General features: G+C 41.3%; 2 protein-coding genes across 2 annotated transcripts in view; one reads left to right on the top strand and one right to left on the bottom strand.

The window, feature by feature from the left end:
- Nucleotides 1-17,898, bottom strand: part of COL4A6 (collagen type IV alpha 6 chain) — a 141,799-nt gene extending 123,901 nt beyond the window's left edge. The window contains exons 1-3 of the mRNA XM_052813083.1: nucleotides 17,793-17,898; nucleotides 17,193-17,251; nucleotides 17,051-17,099 (exon numbers count right to left, since the gene is read on the bottom strand). Of these exons, the coding sequence (XP_052669043.1) occupies nucleotides 17,051-17,099; nucleotides 17,193-17,239 (96 nt within the window). The 5' untranslated portion in view covers nucleotides 17,240-17,251; nucleotides 17,793-17,898. The remainder of the gene's footprint in view (nucleotides 1-17,050; nucleotides 17,100-17,192; nucleotides 17,252-17,792) is intronic.
- Nucleotides 17,899-18,110: 212 nt separating this feature from the next.
- COL4A5 (collagen type IV alpha 5 chain) overlaps nucleotides 18,111-19,870 on the top strand; it is an 89,622-nt gene continuing 87,862 nt past the window's right edge. The window contains exon 1 of the mRNA XM_052813084.1: nucleotides 18,111-18,324. Within this exon, the coding sequence (XP_052669044.1) occupies nucleotides 18,235-18,324 (90 nt within the window). The 5' untranslated portion in view covers nucleotides 18,111-18,234. The remainder of the gene's footprint in view (nucleotides 18,325-19,870) is intronic.

Raw genomic sequence — 19,870 nt, 5'->3', positions numbered from 1 at the left:
AAGAAAAAAGAAAAAAGAAAAAAGAAAAAAGAAAAAAGAAAAAAGAAAAAAGAAAAAAGAAAAAAGAAAAAAGAAAAAAGAAAAAAGAAAAAAGAAAAAAGAAAAAAGAAAAAAGAAAAAAGAAAAAAGAAAAAAGAAAAAAAAGAAAAAAGAAAAAAGAGAGAGAGGAGAGGGGAGAGAGGAGAGAGGAGAGAAAGAAGAAAAATGTGAAGTCTCATGGAAAGAAGAGAACTAGTAGTGAAAGGTCACCCACTAAATCCCCCCTTAAAATTACAAGCAGCAAGCTGGTTTCTAATTAATTCTGGCTCAAAACCTACTTCTGAATTCATCACTGAGCACAAATATTCATTTTAAAGACTGACCATTAAGTTATTCCTGAGGGAGAGATCAATTTTTTTTTAGATATTTTAGAGAAATGTGTTTAGATATATTTTGTCTTTGTTATGACAATAATCACCATAACCCTTGCCTTGACATGAAGGAATGTGTATATCTCACAGGAAAGCTGCAACCTTTTGCACCTAACCCCATCAAAAAATCCCAATCTCAGCACAACCATGTTGTCATAAGAAGCTTCACCAGAAATGTGAGTGATAGAACAGGCAGGGCTGGGAATTAGCAGGAAGCATTTGTATCTCAGTCTATCTTGAGCTATCAGGGGTTCTGATGACTTATCCTTTCTTTCAGATGAAATACAAACCAGAGGTCCTGGCGTCTGGTGGCCATTAGGAAACGAGAGATATTGGAGTTATTAGGCATTGCATCCTGGGCATTTTCCAAGACAAACAATTATATTCAGCCTTCTTAAAATTCCTTACTGTTTCAGAGAAAATCATATATTCTTCCACCCATTCAAAGGTGCTGCACAATGTTTATTGGCATGCTGCAAAACAAAACACACATTGCAGGAATCTAATACACTGTACTTCACAATGACATGACACTTGCTTCATCTCTTTTATTTATTATCTGAAAATGGCTATATTAGGTTTTGCTACCTGCATAATAACTATCCTGAACCCTCATTCCCCAGAGTGATGGCATGTGGACAGGCTGCACACCTTGCAATGGGAACTACAGAAATAGTTTACATGGATGAAATCCTTTATAGTTGCCCGAGTATCCTTGCAAGGAAAGAATAATAGCTGTACTGCGTACCATCCTTGCACCCTTTTCTGTTGATCTCTCATGTACTGCCTACCCACATACCAGTTTACAAGAGTGTTTTTCATAGCATGTAGGATCTTTGTGTCCGAGGTAAGGATTTACATTCCCCATGTCAGTCAGTCATCTGACCTTGGTGCTCCAAATTACCCCTCTTACCATCCTTCTTTGGCCATAAAAGGACTCAGGTTGTTAATGGTCATTCTCTGAGTCACACCTCAGTTAAATGGATAAATTAGCTCAAAACTAGATTGTCTAAATATCCTCTCCTCCTTTAACCCTCTTCCAGAGATCATAAAAGTCAGCGAATAACTAATCTCGATATGATGCCAAATTCACCCTGAAAACTCTTCCCACCTGCTGTTACTGCCCTTTGAGATTTCCAAGAGGTCAAAACTAAGCAATAGCTGTATATAAACATACACCCACATGCATTTTACTTGAATCAAGTATAATAGCTTTGGATACTCTAATGTTCATCTTAACCAAGAACTACAGCCCTGATTAATTTCTCTATTTGTAAGAGGCGTGTGTATTGTTCCCAGAGTGAACACCAAAATGTATTTTCTGGCCTGACTGGGTTTCCTGTATTTTTTTGGCTGTACAGGGGCAGATTTTTCCTAAGTATATGAAATAATTTGATGTTTTCTGGAAGAGTAATGCTTCTGTTGTTGCACAAAAGAGAATGATCCCTTTGGATTGCTGATCATTGACTCAAAAGATTTATGATCTGGGCTATCACATCAACAATCAGCTTAACAATAAAATACTGTTGCAGAAAGGTTCCTTTTTTTATGGTGTCTATTTACATGCCAGCAGCATAAAGCACAGCTGTGCTCTGAGCTCACCATCCTGCCACTACTTTGTTGTAAGACTGAGGAGAAAGAACAGGTTTTGGAGAAATTACAATTGCTTCCAAGACTTTCCCGAGCTAGCTAATTACCAACACCTTCCTATTGCAGTAAGTGATTTTAAATTAAAATCAGGCTTGAACCTCCACATCTATACCCAGGAAAAACATTTAGCTCAGGCATTCTCTATGTTTTAAGAGGCAGAGGAGCTGCCATCATTAAACAGAATGAATATCAGAGAAAGCTGTGTGTACATAGTTTCTTAAATAGCAGCAGTGCAGTTCTACTGTTAGTGTGATGAGACTGCCCCTTGCTGAGCAATATTTTCCCATGATTTCTTTAGGTTTTGCATGTATCTGGCAGGTTGCAAATCTTTTGGAGTAGGGATTGTATTTCAATTCTGACTTTTCATGCATGAGAGTACAGTAGGGTCAGACCTGGTGACCTGAGTTCGCAGGTGCGAGCATTACAGAAATAGTAATAAAAACGTGAGAAAGATCACAGCTTCACAAAGTGAATTTTCAGAAAAAATTATTCCTTTATGTGTGCATGAAGATACTTAAACCTCACAGATTTTTCACAAAGTTGATATAAGTACTATCTGAAGACCATTTTTTAAACGTAAAATCTGAATAAAATCGCGTGCTCTGGACTTCCGATAAGTGCTACAGTTCCTTCCTTTAGTCACAAAAAAAATTCACAGCTATCTATACTCCCACATTCATCAGAGACTAACTTCTGCTGTGATGGGTACAAGACCTACAGTTGCAGTGGGAGAAATATAACCGGAGCTAAAAGTTCAACCTATGAACTGATCCAAACATTAACTTCCTAACCACCCCCCCAGAGGCAAACAGCAACTTCAAACTGAAGAGCAGGGGTTGTACATTGTACACCCTGACACCCCGCAGATTCCTTTGTGGTACAGAATACATTAATAAGGGCAAAAGGTTATTTTTCCAGCAAAGTTTGTAAATTAAATTCTATAGAAAACCAAACAAAAGGTTACATGAGTGCACACTTATCTATGAGCAGTGGACTCAAAAGAAAATATTTCATTTCAGATTTTGCAAAGATGCCCTAACAATAGCAGCTTATACACCACAGGTACTCAGCAAACAAGGCTAAATTAATTAATATCAAATTTCAGTCAAATGTAGTGATCTGAAAAAGGTTTCAAATTACTTTTTTTGCCAAATGAATTTACGTTTCAAGACCTTTGCTAACAAATAGTACTGAAAGAGTAACTGAAAGGAAGAACACATTTTATTTGATTACTTTTAAAGCACACAGGCTTGCAGAGTGGCCCAAACAAGAACTAAAGGATGGATTAGGAAGTTACCTAATTTATTTAGTTAGATAAGTTATCTTATCTTAAGGGATAAGTTGTCTAACTTATTTGGATTTAAACCAGCTACAGAAATATTCCCTGCCTCACATTGAACAAAACACCTTGCATTTGCTGTGTTGGAGGTGTAAAAGTTTGCACCAAATTATACATTAAACTGCAAAAAGGGACATAACAGAGGCTTGCTGAGGAACCATCAATAAAAGCTGCCCTCCTTCCTCCGCTACATACACATGCACCCATACACAGGGCATAGGCACAGCCTCCTGTCAGTTAATGGCAACAGCAAACAGGATTCCTGGCACCTGCACTGCAGGCTTCTCTGCTGAATTTTCTCACTCCATTTAACAGCCCTTCTCCTCCCACAAACTCCAGCTCGTCCGAAGACACAGAAATTTAAAAAAAAAAATATTTAGAGAGAGCACAATCAATTAATGTCTTTTAAAAGCTAAACTTTGTTCTGAACACTTCACTGCGTCCAGTGTGCATCAAACATGACATAACCTACACAGCAGATCCTCCAGACCAGAAAAGTATGATGTATATTTATATTTTTTCTGGTCTTCAATCCAGCCCTATCTAAACAGACCTCCATCCAGCTTGTCAGAGAACCTGACTCCAACAGCACAGGGTACCAATTGTTTCATGCAAAGATGCAAGAAACCCCACAGCTGACAGGTCTGAGATAACGCAGTCTCAGGGAAACCTTCTCTGATTTCCTCAACACTGCTGAAGTCGAACATCCAGATGTTACATAACAGGCCCCTACAGTCAAGCACCTGACTTAAAAGCTATGGAAGAAAAACTGAGACTTATCAGGATCATTTTCTTTCCTCCTGGTTTCCTCAATTTTTAACTAAGATTTAGGGAAAGGAACCAGGATTTTATTTTAAATAAGAGTAGATGTTCTCATCTTCATATGATTCCAACATCTGTAAGATTTAAAAAAAAAAAAAATTCTTTGCAATAAAAATCAAAAGCTGAAAATTCTGCAGGAACATGCTAAAGATTGGCATGATTTTTTTTAAATAAAAAATTAGCATGTACTACTGTTAAAACAATAGCATTCTAAGGCTAGTACAATTGAGACTCGTGAAATCCTTAATACTCTTAAGCCCAACCCTCTTGCAAACCTTTAAGAAAAAATCCGGCAGCACCTGTATCCCTAGGGAATATACTATATTACTTATGGTTTTATTTACATTATGTCTTTATAACTTGAATAAAACAAAGTAACACCAACTTTGTTCTGTTGCTTTACACAGATGCTATTTGTTTGATACAGTCTAGGCTTTTATGTAATCCTAATTTCTAACCAGTCTCATGGGATCTCAGTGGAATATATGTAAAAAAGTACAAGATCTAGGTAAATTCTTTAGTTTTGTGAAATTAAAACTCAAATTCAAAGTTGCATTCAGATAGGTTTTTTACAAAAATACATGTTTTGTATGTTATTATTATGATTCTCTATTCATACATATTAGAATAGCTGGTAGATTACTCATTAAAATCAAGAAAGCAAATACTTGTATCACCTTAGAAAACTTGAGGAAAACAAAATAAGCACACATACAACTCCCCCCCCCCAAATTTCTTTCAATGTTACCAACAGTTACCTGTCTTGAAGTATACTTTCACTTCTGAGAGCAGCTCTCTCTACTACAATGACTTAAAGGAAAAACAGATTTAATTTTTCTTTCCCTTGATAAATAGACATACAGACCACCAGGATCAGCATATGCATGATTATATTACAGATAGCTACAAACATGATATGGAGCATTTAAGAAAGTTACATGAAGTGATTCATCAAGCTATGTTGAGAATAGAATGTAGGTTTCCTTATTCTTTATGCCACAAACAACAACTCCTGGTTTATCTGCAAAATACTAGCTTCCTGCCCTAACCATAAAATATCTGATAGAAGTCAATAACCTGCTACAGTTTCTTGATATCATCAGTCAGGAATTAGTGATTTCAGGCTTATCAAGAACAAAGGCTGCGGTGGATATAAACTAAGCAAGTACAGTAAATTTCACAACTCTGCCAAGTAATTGAATGAATTGTAGTGGTTTCATCTTACAGAGAGAATCTGGTTTCAAACAGAATTTGAATTACTTTCCCATAGTAGTTTTACGATGAACTTATTTAATGGGAGCATTTTAGCTCTCTTCTGCAACTTTTTCAAGATACAAGTTGATACTAGTGTTACTTTGATACAGTGTGAGGTAACACCTAAATAATCAGGCATATAGGATGCGGCTGACATTCAATACGTAAGGAAAATAAGGATTACTCATGCCAGACACTAAATAAAATTCCAAAAGAAACTGAGTATAATCAGTTCAGTGAGGCCCCAAATGACATATTAGGTAAGGTGCAGGCTAAATTCTCACTGACCTCAGTTAAACATAATAGCATAGACTACCTCTGACAGCACAGTGAGTGGTTTTTAATTATCTCTACCTTCCCTTCTTACTATCACATCCACAACTTTTAAGGGTCTTACAATACACTTTTACTGCCTATCTATAAAAAGGGAATGAAAAAAGAAACAGTATCCATTATTTGAAAATTAAAGAAAACTCACAACATTCTTCATAAAGATTAATCCCACTGTCTCTTCTTTTTTTAAAACAAAACCATGCAGATAAAGGAGTGTTGTAAATCTGAGATCTGTAAGCTGCTGGGTTGCAGTAGGGCCCCTCTAAACAAGTATGTCACGGAGCTAGCCTGTACCTGTGTCTCACTGCACATTCCTCTGGCAAAGGAATTTAGGCCCGAAACCTGGTACCCCTCTGCCCTCCTCTGAGTTAGCTCATAATACCAGAATGAAGAGGAGGGAAATAGCTTTCTCACTGGAATTTCTTTAATGGAAATTATAAGCACACATCTTGATGCTGGAAGTATTTTGCCTGGTTATTTTTAGATGCACAGAACACCTATTATTATATACAGAAAACATATAAACTACCTCAGCAAAATTAACTTCTGGTAAATTTAATGGTATCATATAATCCAAACAAAATCTGTAACCAGTATCACTGCACAAAAATGACTGGGCTGACAGTCTTCTGTGCAGGGAAAACTGTAAAACAATCATTCCAGATCTGGACAGTAGCTTAATAAAAAATGTAAAAACACAAACAAACAAACAAACAAGCCCAAAACACATAAAGCCCAAAGTTTCCTTTTCCTTTGTTTCACAAACTGAGAGGTAAGAAAGGAAGGGCAAATGGATCTGGAGAGCTATAGCCAGCTGCAGAACGCTTCTGTTAATAGCAGCTCAGAATGAAAATTATTGAATTCCTATTACTGAGTTTTGAAATAAAAAAAACCAAATCACCTGTTTTCTGAAATTTTCTCAATATCTATTGTTTTATGAATCAGATTTATGTTTGAAAAAAATCCCCACAAATCATTCAAAATCACAGCATTCTTTTTTTTTTTAAAAATGTAGCATTAGTTGACTTTTTTCCAAAAGACTTGGTAAACATTTTGGTTTGTAGTTCATAAAGTATCCTTGAACAGAGTTGAAAAGTTACAGTAGCACTAGAGATCTGATGTAAACATTAATTAATTTACCACTGTCAGACTGTAGTTGAGACTGACTAGTTGGTTTTTAATCCTTGCCACTCCTCTCTGAAACATGTGCAGAACTTGGCTGGGTAGTGTGAAGCTGAAAGATAAAAACCAACCAGATTCTTTGGAAACTTCACAGTATTACGCTAGCACATAGAAGAAAATTCAATTGAATGGAGAGTCTTTAAACAGCCATAATCAACTTTTTACAGTTTTGTGCCTTACCGGTTTAGAGGTCCAACCCTTCCAGATCTCCAAAAGCAGATTGTACTAATTGTATCATTTATAGAAGAGCCTTAGGGCATACAAAACACTACCAATTATGGTGCAACAGTTCAAAGAAGCAAAGGTACATAATAGACCTATGATCATTATGCAAAGTGATATTTTGCATTTCCTGGCTGTAATGTCTGTTTTCATCAAGTGGCTAGAGCAGAGAACTAGGAGTCACAGTCCAATCCTACTGTTGGCTTGCTGTATGACTTGGGGCAAAGCTTTCTTCACACATGGAAGACAGTAATACTCTTATTTAGCCTGCCACAAAATAACGTGGTCAGGCACGGTTGAAGGACATCTGCAAATCACCCAGACCCAGGGGTGAAAGACAATGCAGTAATGCAACCAGGGATTATGTATTTTAAAGTTAAAATTGCAACATGTTACTTTGTATTTATGTAAGGGAAACAGTGTAAGATGCATGTACATGATAAATGAACCCTAGAAAAGGGACAAAACAGACCAAATATTGTTGCTGTAACTTTAACAGGCATGTTTATTTCAGGATTCAACCTATCCTGCAACTCTCAGCACTCTGGAGGGTCTGCAAACACATTTTACCTGCAATGAAAAATGTGCTCTGCGACACTAAAAGATGTTCTGACTCAGCCCTCAGCTTGTACAGTCTTAGAAGAGCAGTCTTTGCAAAAACTCTGAGGTGATTTTCTGCAGATTACGTGAGGTACGGGAGGCCCCCAGCTCCCAGAGCCTCTGCTGAGGGCTCTCAACACTCCACACGCTCCAGGGCCAATCCATTCACATGGAAATTGTACCACTAAGAGATATTAGGTCAAACCACAGTTTGGAGCTCACTCTAATTATCTAGTCAGATTTGGGTTTAATCCCAACAAGATTATAGATTCACAGAGATTAAGGTTGTTATAAGTACCACAGAGCAAACCATATAATCACTACCTTGAAGAGACCATCTAAAGTATTCTGTTTATGGTCACCAACTCATTTAACTTTAAAACCTCTGTGGAGTTTAAAGAGTGTTTCCAGTATCTATTTGTGGTAACAGTAGGGTAAAGATCTGACGTTTTCTTTGGTGACTAGAATACTTCACCTTTGTTACAGGAGTCGTTTGAAAGCTTCTTCCCTTCACTGCTCTATTAACATCTTTTCTCTACGTTTTTCTTAAGCATACGCCTCACACCTTTTCAAGTCACAGCAAAAAGCCAAGTACCATCTGTAGGAGGAGATTTCGTGGGCAGTTTTCAGTTGAATCCAAAACTACTCTATTAGGTTAAAAATGCACTACTAATCCTCCTTTGTAAAAATTATCATATAAAGCTTCCAAGAGGAGAGAGCTGTTAAAAACTGTGTTTCAGATGAAAAGAGATAAAAAACTTTTGCTAAATAGCAAGCAATGCATTTGTGTTACACGTATTCCCCTAGTGAATGTAAAACACACATGCATTTCAAAAGTACACCAGAAATAAAGCACCTTACTTTTGGCACCCAGGGCTTATTGCAGACCACCTCAGTCATGCCCACAAGACCAAGACTCACCATACTTCAATCCTCTCTCGTAATAAAGAGTCAGCATGTTCTATGCAAAATGCTATACGCTGTGTAACACAATACAGGACCTGCCAACCTCACCTCCCATCTGAATCCACACTTCACATGTGCTGCAGTTCATGTAGAAGGTATTTACAAAAATACATTAATTTTACAGATAATGCTCCAACTTTTCAACCCCTTCACACACACACTTTGATGATAGTCTAAAATCTCACAAGGAGGGCTGAGGCTGAAAGCCTACAGGCTCCTTTTATGGAAAAGTCTGAAGACTACTATAAATTCTTAATTTTCCAAGCTTGCTTTTTGCCAAATATTTTTGCTCCTGCAGGCTATGTTCTTCCAGTTCAGTTACACCCTGCTTTGTGGATAGGTTTAATCATCAAAGTACAATACAATGATTCACCTTCCTATTGTTTTGATGTGTTTCCACTATAGCAGTAGTAATAATTCCAAACTGCTTTCAAAATACGTGTATGTATACATATATTCTACAGAGCAAGTGATACCTGCACACTCCACCACAGAAAAAGTTTGACAGATATAAGGAGAACTATTACAACTTTAAAATGGTCCTGCTCCTCTTTGCAAAAGTCGAGCAATTATTCATTGTGTCAATGAATCTATTTGTTACAGTAATGAGATGTGTTTCTATATGCATTTCAGGAAAATTGACTTGCCAGCTTATGAATTCCAAGCAGACTTTAACCTAATGTATTAAGAGTAATAGATTCATCACTCCTTTTATAATTGTATCATTTTCTAAGGAAACACTTTTTGGTTTAAGACTCCTTTTTAGAGCCAGCTATTATTTCATGTCCACAGAGAGATAGCCTTACTACTTGTGAGGGCATGACCTTCATTAATAGAAAATAATATCTTCAAGGATTTAAGCAAAAGGACAAGGAACAGAAGGAGCCATTTTGAAAACTCTCTGATGCAATGTGAACAGGCAAAGTAGACGCAGTAATTAAAAAAAGTTGGGAAAAGTCAAAGCACTGACTTGTTGCTATTTAGAGCTTTAAAATGATGCTACTAGCAAAAAAAAAAAGTAGGAAGATTATTTTCAGTTTCACTGACATTTGATTTGTGGAAATTTTAAGCACAGGAGCATTCATAAGTCAATTTCTTGTTTAACCACACTCATTTTCCTCTCCTCTGCTTTTTAGATCAAAACCAACCCCTCCTAACAGTGCTATAAATTCATTTATGCAGTTGGCTTTCAGCTTACTCTGTACATTTTATCCCAACCTCTAGAAAGTTGCAGGTCTTAATCTCTCTGCCAGCCGAAAAAAATGCTGAAGAAACATTTAATGTTGCTGTTGCTACCTTGTTTCCAATCTCTTTTCCCTTCAATGGAAATGGAAAAATGACAAATATGCAAAACCAAACAAAAAGGAAATATTACTCTCATATCTTACAGAAACCTTGATGTATTGCCTTTTCTAGCTAGTTCCCAATTAGTCCAGATACAACAACTAGATGATGTTTAGATTTTACCTGTGTTAGACATCACAGCGAGGTCTTGCCAAATGCTTGTGTCAAGGATGGAATCGTTTGTTCCTATTAGTAATGGGAAAAGCAACGAACTTTTCATTTAAGAGGTGCAACCCTCTTAAACAGATTTGTGCAACAGAGATTCCTAGGTAACAGGCATTGACACGTCCTCACTGCTGCTAAGAGTGAGGCATCAGAAAAAGCACTACAGGATTAACCGCCAGGAGTCATACTGGCAGCCTCCCTAGACTACTAAGGCACAAAGGAGAGCTAGAAAGGCAGATGAGCTTAAGAGCACGTTGAGGCAAGGGCTGGAGGCTGTACAGAGTACAGTAGGTTCCAGCCAAATAGGAGAAAATAGACCAGGGAGTGAATAAGGCAAACTCAGAATACAGTAGCTATTGGTATCTCAGCAGACTGAAGCAAATCAGCCCAATTTGGTTCACAGTGTTGATTCTCTCAATATGAAGGTAACCAAGTGAGCAGAGACTATGCAAGCTGGATGGTGCTGGTTTAGTGGCCCAATGAGGCTGACACAACCAAAGCTAATCAAAATCCTGCAGAAACAACAAGAAGAAGGGAAGCTAGCACAGACTGCAGGGGTGTCTACAGCTTTGTATTCATTTGGGTAAGAGCAGAATCAGAGGGCCAGCAAAGTCAATTCCGACCAGCAAGAACTGTTAAAAAATGTGGCAAAAAAGCCAAAGAAGCAGATCTATGGAACGGGTCCTTTGACTTTGTATTAATTCCACCTCTTCACATTTCCTCAGACCTGAGAGAACAGGAAGCCATTCTGAAAAGAAAAGATGACTTAGTAAAATTAATGTCAACACCTTTTGAAACTAGAAAGCTAAATACAGCTACTGGAGACTGCAGCAACACAGCTTCCATATAAATCACACCATCAGAGAAGGGGAAGTTGTATGGAAAAAACCAAGGCAGGCTAAACTGCAGGAAATCTGTGCAAAAAGCACAGGAACAAATTATTTGCTTTCTCCAATTATTTTCAGATTTATTGCCTACACCTCCAAATTCCCTTTTTGCAAGGAACAGGTAATGAGAACTGCATGATTCTACTCTAACTGCTCTTTCTTCTCAGACATGTAAACTGAAAGAAGTATATCAAGCTCAGGTTTTATAGCCTTCTCAGGAGAGTGAGAGCCTTCTCGGGTTATAGGGATATTTTGAAAGGAAAAAAACCTAAGGAAATTAAATTCATAATGTCAATGACTGACCTTCCTTCCCACTGATCTTCTTCCTCCCGTAATACTTAACACTGCAGTCACTATCAAGACTGCATTTCACAGGTTCCCTCTAACAACTGTCTCAGCCTCCTTCCAATCCCTTTCAAAACACAGACTGACCTTGCTAGAACAATCTCTTCCACAGGTAACAGCAGAAGTGCTTTCATTTTACTTTTGTCCAGAGTAACAAAGCAAGCAGTCCTTTATTTTGAGACTGGATTCTCAGAGAGCTTGAAAATTATCTATCAATCAAAGCTTCAAAAAAATTCTTATTTCTTCTTCTTTTTCATCATTATAACATTTAAGCTGAAACACAGGAGTCCCTTCTTTTTTGATCTGGTAATACAACTTTACACTGGTATCCAAACAATAATTTAATTTTAAATCGTTATCCACAGAGGGACACACAAACCCACTTAGGAAGGAAGAAAGAAGGTCAAGTACATCAAGAATTCTGGCAGCAAAGAATTTTTCATCTCTCTCTACCATGACTTCATGATGACTTCAAAATACTATTACACCACTCTACAGTATAAGAATACCTTTTTTTTTCCCCAGAGAGAATACCTTAATTTTATTGTTTTGAGGTACCTAAAAGAATTTGTAATCCCATAAAAGGCACTGACAAAAGTTTAAAACTGGCTAGCATCTCCAAAATATGTTTCCGTTTCCTCAGCACTGTTTAATACAGAATCATTAGCTTTGCAGTGTTTTGTAGCTCTCCCTTGCAAGTTAATCTTAAAAGATGCTCAAAAACCAGGTGGGTCATATTTTCTGATACATAACCAAAACAGTCTTACAAGACACTAGTTGGATGTCTAATCTTAATGCTCCAGTCAGCACTTAGTTAGCAGCAAAAGTACTTGCAGAAATAATGCAGAATATCTGTATGAACAGGAAAAAGCCTTTGGATCAACTACGCTCTTTTCAAAAAACACTGCAGCTTCCTATGGATCAAAAATTTTGTCTGATTAAACACCAAGAGCTAGCAATACTTTGACAACCTTGCCTGAACAGGTGCTTAAATGGGTAATGATATTAAAAAAGCTCTTCAGAACACAACCACACGCATTACTTCATTTCATAGCTGCTGTGACCTAACACAATATCTGAGTGCCAAATAAAATGCCACATTTTATGCTCAATTATCTTTAGCACCCAGAAAATATTCAGCAAATAAACAATTATTTGTTCAGATGGGAGAGAAATGGATATTCAGCTTTAAATGAAAATTTTCCATAAAATCCAACAGGTCTTAGCAAGGGCTAGATAATTAGCACTGTTATGAACTGTCTGCTGCTTTTTTTTTTTTTTTTAAGTAATTCTTATTATTTTGCTACAGAACCAGGGAATAATTCTCATTATTTAGCTATAGACCTATTACTATTCAAACTTCACCTTTGCAGAATGACCATTCTCAGTGCAGTGTGCGAATCTTCACCACTCAAGTGTCTCAACACCCATGCATTCTTACAGATTAGAAGCTGCCTTATCTGGTAAGCAAATCCTGAGATTTACAAGATTAGATTTGCATTTTACATTATTTCTTGAATTCTGTAGGCTCCTTTCTTAAACAAGTAACTTTACTACAGATATTACTTTTTTCCCAATAAAGCTCACTGCTCTGTAAAGATATAGCTGTAAAAGTCAAACTGCAGAAGGATTGCATACCTATAAACACCGATTAAAATGGCAAAGAAACAGAAAAAACTTTTAAAATACCTCTTAATGGATAAGATCATTATTTGCAGAAACTGAATTGGAAAGTGGAATGATGAGAGCCACAATTCTGATTTTAAATATCCATAATTAAACAGCTATATTTTCCCTCTGTCAGACCTCTGGGACAAAACTTATTTTTGGCATAAAGCCACTGAAAACAATGAGCTTGGTTCAATTAAGCTGGTCCAGTACCTATTAAATGAAACATTTGTATCATAGATATAACAAAAAAAAAAATCACACAGAAAACCTGGGATATAGTAAGAGAAAAGAGAAATAAAATCACTTGGCCTAGCTTGTCATAAACTGGCAGAGCTTCAGTTACTCAAAATAGAGCAGACTGCCCAGAACTGGTTTTGGCACATAGTTTTTATTTGCCTTACTTGGATACTGTAGATGTTCTGCTGAACAAGATACTAAGCGCTAGAAAAAGAGGGTATCTCTAGTTAATCTGCACATTTATTAGCAAAAAAAACCCCAGAAGGTTTGGATGAGTTGCAATAGTGCATGAAGTCCAGACTCATAAAATAAAAGCTAACTAAACTCTATCTGAAAGCTCAGCTGTTCCAAGAGAACGTGTCTGACAATAAGTCTTTACAGTAGTTCCTTAGGATATCACATCAAGACTAGCACATATTCCAGGTGTGCTCAACTAGCTGAACAATGGCAGAAAAGAAATAAATGAGGAGTTACCATCTCACCTGTATGTCAGGTATGCTCTCAAGTGGGCATAGAATGACTGCTAGGACTATGATGCAGCTCAGCTGAGAGCTTTGTGAAGAGATGAGAATCTCAAATTTCATTGCAAGAGGCTGTCTCTAGACTTTGTGACTATTTTCATCTCATGCTCCACCTCACCTTTATGAGAGGACATCCCAGAAACACCAGCAAAACTCCGATTACCCTTCTAAAAGTCCCTCTTCTAAAAACTGTATCTTGCCCTGTAACCAGGAAAAACCTCAGGGGTGGGCAGTAATTAGCAGAAGCAAACACCTGCCTCTCTAGCACTGTTCCAACATTTTGTCTTATTTCCCCCAGCTCTGGACCAACTTTTGTCATTTGTCTTCCAGTGTAACAAATGTCTTGAAGATAGTACTGCACTGCTGCTTTGTGCTTGCACAGCATCTTGTACTGACACTCCTGGGTCATTATTAATGCAAATTACTGAAAATAAAAGATTGAAAACATGAATGAAGCATAGCTTCTGGAGTGACTTCAACTGAAAGCTGTTAGGGTAAACTCTTAGGTCACTCCCAGCAATTGGTCTACAAACAAGGTAACAATCTCTCTGCAGAGCAACCCCACGTGTAACAGCAAGTCATCCATGTTTTCAACACTTGGCTCAAGAAAACATAGATTGTATTACAAGACTAATTTTGTACTGCCATTCAAAATAGATCACTGTTTATATCCAGGAAAAATAAGTACAAGCTGAGAAATTAATTCTGATCCACTTTAAAATCCTATTCTTACAAAGGGAGGGATGACTACACCTTTTAACTGAGACCTCTGAGTCAAAGCCATCTTTGATGCAACTTTATTCAAGATGCTGGCCTGACATGCCAGCCACTGCCTACTAGTCATGTCCACATTAACATTCCTGAAGAACACTCAACAACTTGGTACAATATTTTAGGATGTTTCTTTTACAACAGATAAATTATTGAAGTAAGATTATCTGAAAAAAAAGAGATGAACAAAGTTATAAATCACATCATCTTCAGCAAAAAGTGCTTTAATCATCGACTGTCTCTGTGAATAGTCTTCTAGAAGTTATTATTCCTTACTAACCTGAAGTTTTAACCTCATTTTATTAACATTGTACTTCTCTGTGCTCAGTTGCCTCAAATTCTATAGCAGAGGACTATTAAGAAATGTCTCAGAGATCCTGCTTTTCCTAAAAAAGCTCTGCTTACTGCAAAACCAATTTCAACTACTAGTATTTTCTTCGTGCTGGAAGGTGTTAGGGTGTGTTTTTAACTCAACGGTACCAGAATGTCATCTACCTACTACTGTTCTGAAGTTGACAAAAACATAGCTGTATATCTTTCCTGTTGAGCATGTTTGACAGCATTTTTAATAATAATTAAATGCATTAACTGCTTAGACATATAAGGCACTAAAACTAAATATTTTAAGGACCTATTTCTGATTCTTTTTCAAACTTTCAGACTGATCACACAACAACAAAGATTTTGCTTGTTTTCTAACCCTCAAGAAAACTGGCAGGAAGACTTAGAAATGGCATGTAGGTATTAATCTTACTCATTGCAATAGACTTAAATTGACAAAGCCCCTTTATTGGCAACAAAACATGTCAAGGAACTAACAAAAATCTGACTGTTTAAGATATGTGCTTTCCAACAGGTATGAAGCAAAATTAGAGCAAACAATTAAAAAGCTGCTGTCAGTTACATTTGCATCAGTCAGGAATAATTTCACTGACACATTGCATGAACTTATAAAAATGACTGCAAAATGTGGCACCTTTATTTCAGAAAGCCTTGAAAATACTTGCTTTATAAAAGTCATTTCCGCATAGATTCCACTGCAGCAAGAACGCTCGGAAGAACAGGTCTTGGTTTTGTTGAAGAAAATTGTCTAATCTTTTAATCTTTGAGAAGATTAGAGCTTGTAACTACCACCTGATCAGGATGATGAAATTCTACCAGTGCAATTGATTATAAAAAATGCAAAGCAGAATCAAGCCTTTCATATTTATGAAAAGTATAAACCCCTCTGCTATTAAAGCCTTTTCAAAAAATTTCTTCCCAGTTGCATAGGAAGGTTCTAAATCCTTAAAATTTTAATCAAAAGAGTAGCAAAAGCAGTAGAAAAACATTGGCTGACAAATCAAGAACCCGTATTTTAACTGTTTTTGCAGAGAAGTCTGTTAGAAGTTGAATTAAAATAAACATGCATAAAACATATTATACTAGCTACTTCCATCAATTCATTATTGCATATGTGCTATAAAATCCAGACCACAAAGATTAGAGTATTGTACAATCTTAATTTACATCACAATATAACGAAGAGGTTTTTTTGAACTGCTGACTGTACATCAGTTGGACACTTAATTTAGGCTACAGATTTTCCAGAGGACTCTCTTATTCGCTACAGTTGAGCGGGCTAACAGTTTCAGCATCTCAGCTGCAGAAAATCTATTACAACACCAAAAAAGTGAAGAATTATGAACATTTAAAAAGTCTGCGATCCCTCACTAATCTGTTTAAACATTAATTAAGAACAGCCAGAGAAAATCTGTGTTTATGTCATAAAATTGTCAGATTGACAGATCATAAAGTCATTGCTTCTGCATGCCAACTTGGAATTTAAAACACATTTACTAATTCATAGTCATGAACCTTGATACAGCACTGAACAGCTTAATCCTTTAATTTCTCACATCACTTTTACTTAGTTATGGAGTGCTCTGGGCTGGATCCCTTGCGAACAAGGATCTAAAGGGTCAGCTTTTAACAGAACGGTTTGAGAAGCAGCTAAAAAAGAATGAAAGGCAGTCAGTTGCAAAGAGAGATACCGATTATCCTTCCAGACACAGAAAGCTGTTACACTGAGTACGGACGGTCTTTCACCCCAGCGTACTTTGCAAAACTAATTCAAAGTCGAGCAGACGAAAGGCGCAAAGGGACTTCGGAGCAGAGGTGTACGGTAATTTAAAAAAATAATAATAATAATTAAAAAAATCCCCATATCTTTCTGAGAGGGGTGGGGAGGTGTCTGTTCTCCGTCCGGAAGATGCCCAAACCCCGAACAGGTTTCACTAGGCACGTCCACCTCCAGCGAGGCACAGGCGCGGCCGGGACCTGCACACTTACCCCGCTCGCCAGCTCCGCGCCCAGGCAGAGGAGCACCAGCACCAGCACCCTGCAGGGAGGCAAAGGCACACGGTCACCCGCGGGGGCCGCGGCACACGGCGGGGAAGGGGGGGGGGGGGGGCCGCCGCGCCTCGCCACTCACCCTGCGCGCCCCACGGCCGGCGGAGCAGGGGCGCAGCCGCGGCCCATCCTTCAGGCAGCCTGCAGGGAAGGCGGAGAGGACGCAGACCGGTTACGCGCCGCTGCGCCCGCCGGCTCCGCGCCGCCGGAGGAAGAGGAGGGCCCGCCGCCGTCACTCAGGGCGGGCCCCCTGCGCGGCCGACCGCCGCCGCCGCTCACCTCCGCGGTGCGGCCGCTTCGCCGGCTCCTTCCCCCCACGCCCTCCCCGCTACAACGGAAGACCGAGGGTGCCTCGCCCTGCGGTGAGCGGCCGGGCTGGCCCCGCCGGCGCTGCCCGCTCGGGGTCGGTCACCGCTTCGCTTCTCTTCCCGCCGCTCCCCCTTCAGGGCGCCCGCCGCCTTCCCCTCGCCGTGCCGGTGCGCGCCGTGCCAGAGCGTGCCCGGGCAGAAAGTTTACGCGGTTCTTCGCCGGGGCGTCGCACCTGAGCAGAGCCGGGCGGGACGGGACGGGACTGAAGCGGGCGAGCCGCGGCGGGCACCCCCGCACAGCCCCGCACCCCGCCGCCCGCCCCTCCTGAGGTGCGACCCGGCACTGCCAACAGCTCCCCCCTGCCCTCACACACCGAGGTGCTTCCGCTGGAGAAAATAGTCCGGGGTCCAGCGGCTGCCCGCCCGCCCGCCCGGTGGAGGTGCGGGGCGGGGAGAGGCAGGCGCCCGCCCTTCGAGCCGACAAAACCCCGGCGCCCACGGGGGAAGGGTGGCGGCGGCGGCGGCGGGGAACCACGGTCCCCTCAGAGCGGGGCGGCAGCGCGCCCTGCTCCGCACACCACACGCGCGCACCCTCCGCCGCCGGCGACCGTCCGCCCGCCCGCCCAGGGTGCGGATGAATACTGGTGGGGCAAGTAGTCCCGGGAGGACTTGAGCCGGGAGAAGCGGGGCGACTGCGGCAGAGGGGCGGGCGCTGGCGTCGGGGCGGCCGGCGGGAGCCGCCTGGAGGGAGCCGCGCTGCCCCGCCGGGCTATGCCCGCGCCGCAAGGCCAGCCCCGGAGCTCCTGAGCGGGCAGGATGGAGCCGCGGTGGAGGAGCCGCAGCCTGGCTGCCGGCTGCCTGGTGCTGCTGCTGGGGTGCTGGGGGCCGGAGGAGGCGGTGGCGGCGGTGAGTGCGGGGCGCCCTCCTTGTTCTCCTCAGGCGCTGCCCGGCGCCGCTGTCCCTGCCGGGCGCGGCGGCGGCAGCGCAGAGCCTCGGGGCGGGGCGGGGGGGGGGGGGGGACACGGACACCTCCGGAGCCTCTTCGATAAGCGGGGTGGCCGAGGGTGGGTTCCCCGGTGGCCAGCGCTGGGGCTGAGGGGGGCCCGCAGCGGGCCGCGGCCCCCTGACAGGAGCCCGGCGGCGCCCTCCGGCGCGGGGCGGGCGGCGGCGTGAGGCCGGGCCGCGGGCGGGAGGGTCTCTCGCCTCGCTGCCCTCAGGTGTCGGGGGCTCCCGGGCGGCCCTTTTGCGGGCAGTGCCCGCCCCGGACAAAGGCTCCTCGGCGCTGCCGGCGTCGGACCGGCTCTCGGCGGTACCCCCGTGCCGTCGGCACGTCTGGGTCCGCCGGCGGCTGCGGGGAGGCAGGAGGGAGCGTGAGTGCGAGGCGGGCGAGCTTTGTGTGTGCTCTGAACCCGCTGTTCCTCCAGGACAAAGGAGGAAGAATCCCCCCACCCCACCCCCCACCCCGCTTTCCTCCCCTAAAGGACCTTCGTGAAGAGGTGTCTGAGCTCTTGCCAGCGAGTCTTCACCTGCATCTGTAAGTCACACCTGGACGTGGCAGGGAGCCGGAGGCTTGTGGGCACGGTTTGCCGGAGGACTACGCCTCAGACTGTGACTTGGTTTCCCTGAGGGCTGTACTTCTGCTTTCTGAAAACCCAAATTGCGATGCTAGCGGAGATGGTAGATGCGTGCGGTGTTGCAGAGGGTGCACAGTAGGTGGCCTGGAGAAGAATTTTGTTTTCTCTCTTTGGGAGAGGGATGCTATCCCAGCTTCCCTGGAGTGGCTGGGCCTTGAAACTGAGAGGAGGGAGAGGTGATCCCTAGCTTCCCGTTTCAAGGTACTTGACTAAGACCTTCAGCTGTTAACAAGTGGTGAAATTAACTAAAAGGTTTGTACCTTAACATGGGTTAATTTCAGATTTTTACAATCCCTTCCTCTGGCTGTTAACTTTTTTTAAAGTTTATTTGGAAGGGAAAATGAATCCAGATTTCTGTTGTTACTCTCTAGTTGAAAAATCATAGTGTGTTACGGTAATAGGTGTAGAATACCTTTCTCCTACTTCCCCTGTCCGATTTTGTAGTTAGAGCTGACAAAACCTTATTTGTCTTGAACTCTCCTTTGAAGTGCATTCCTTTACAGTGAAACTTTGCAGACCTTTCATCTGCCCTTCCAAAAAAGCAAAGACCAACCGTAATATACTCCATTCTCCTTCTACCCCTCCTTCTTACCATGCCCGGGTGTGTATCCAAGTGTAAGTGATACTAGTGTGCCACCAGTACTTATTGATTTGGAGAACTGCTTGTCTCCACATTGTCTGTAATACTCGTTCTGCTGTTCTGTTAAGTACCACCTCACATCAGGCTCCCTCCCATAACTTCCATCCCCAAAGAAGGAAGTCCTACCTACAGGACTTCACTGTTTTATCTGGCAGGGGTTGAAGATGGGGAGGTTTGT

This window comes from Harpia harpyja, chromosome 18 (assembly GCF_026419915.1).
Source record: "Harpia harpyja isolate bHarHar1 chromosome 18, bHarHar1 primary haplotype, whole genome shotgun sequence".
NCBI lineage: Eukaryota > Metazoa > Chordata > Aves > Accipitriformes > Accipitridae > Harpia > Harpia harpyja.
This window is presented reverse-complemented; position numbering and strand designations above follow the sequence as displayed.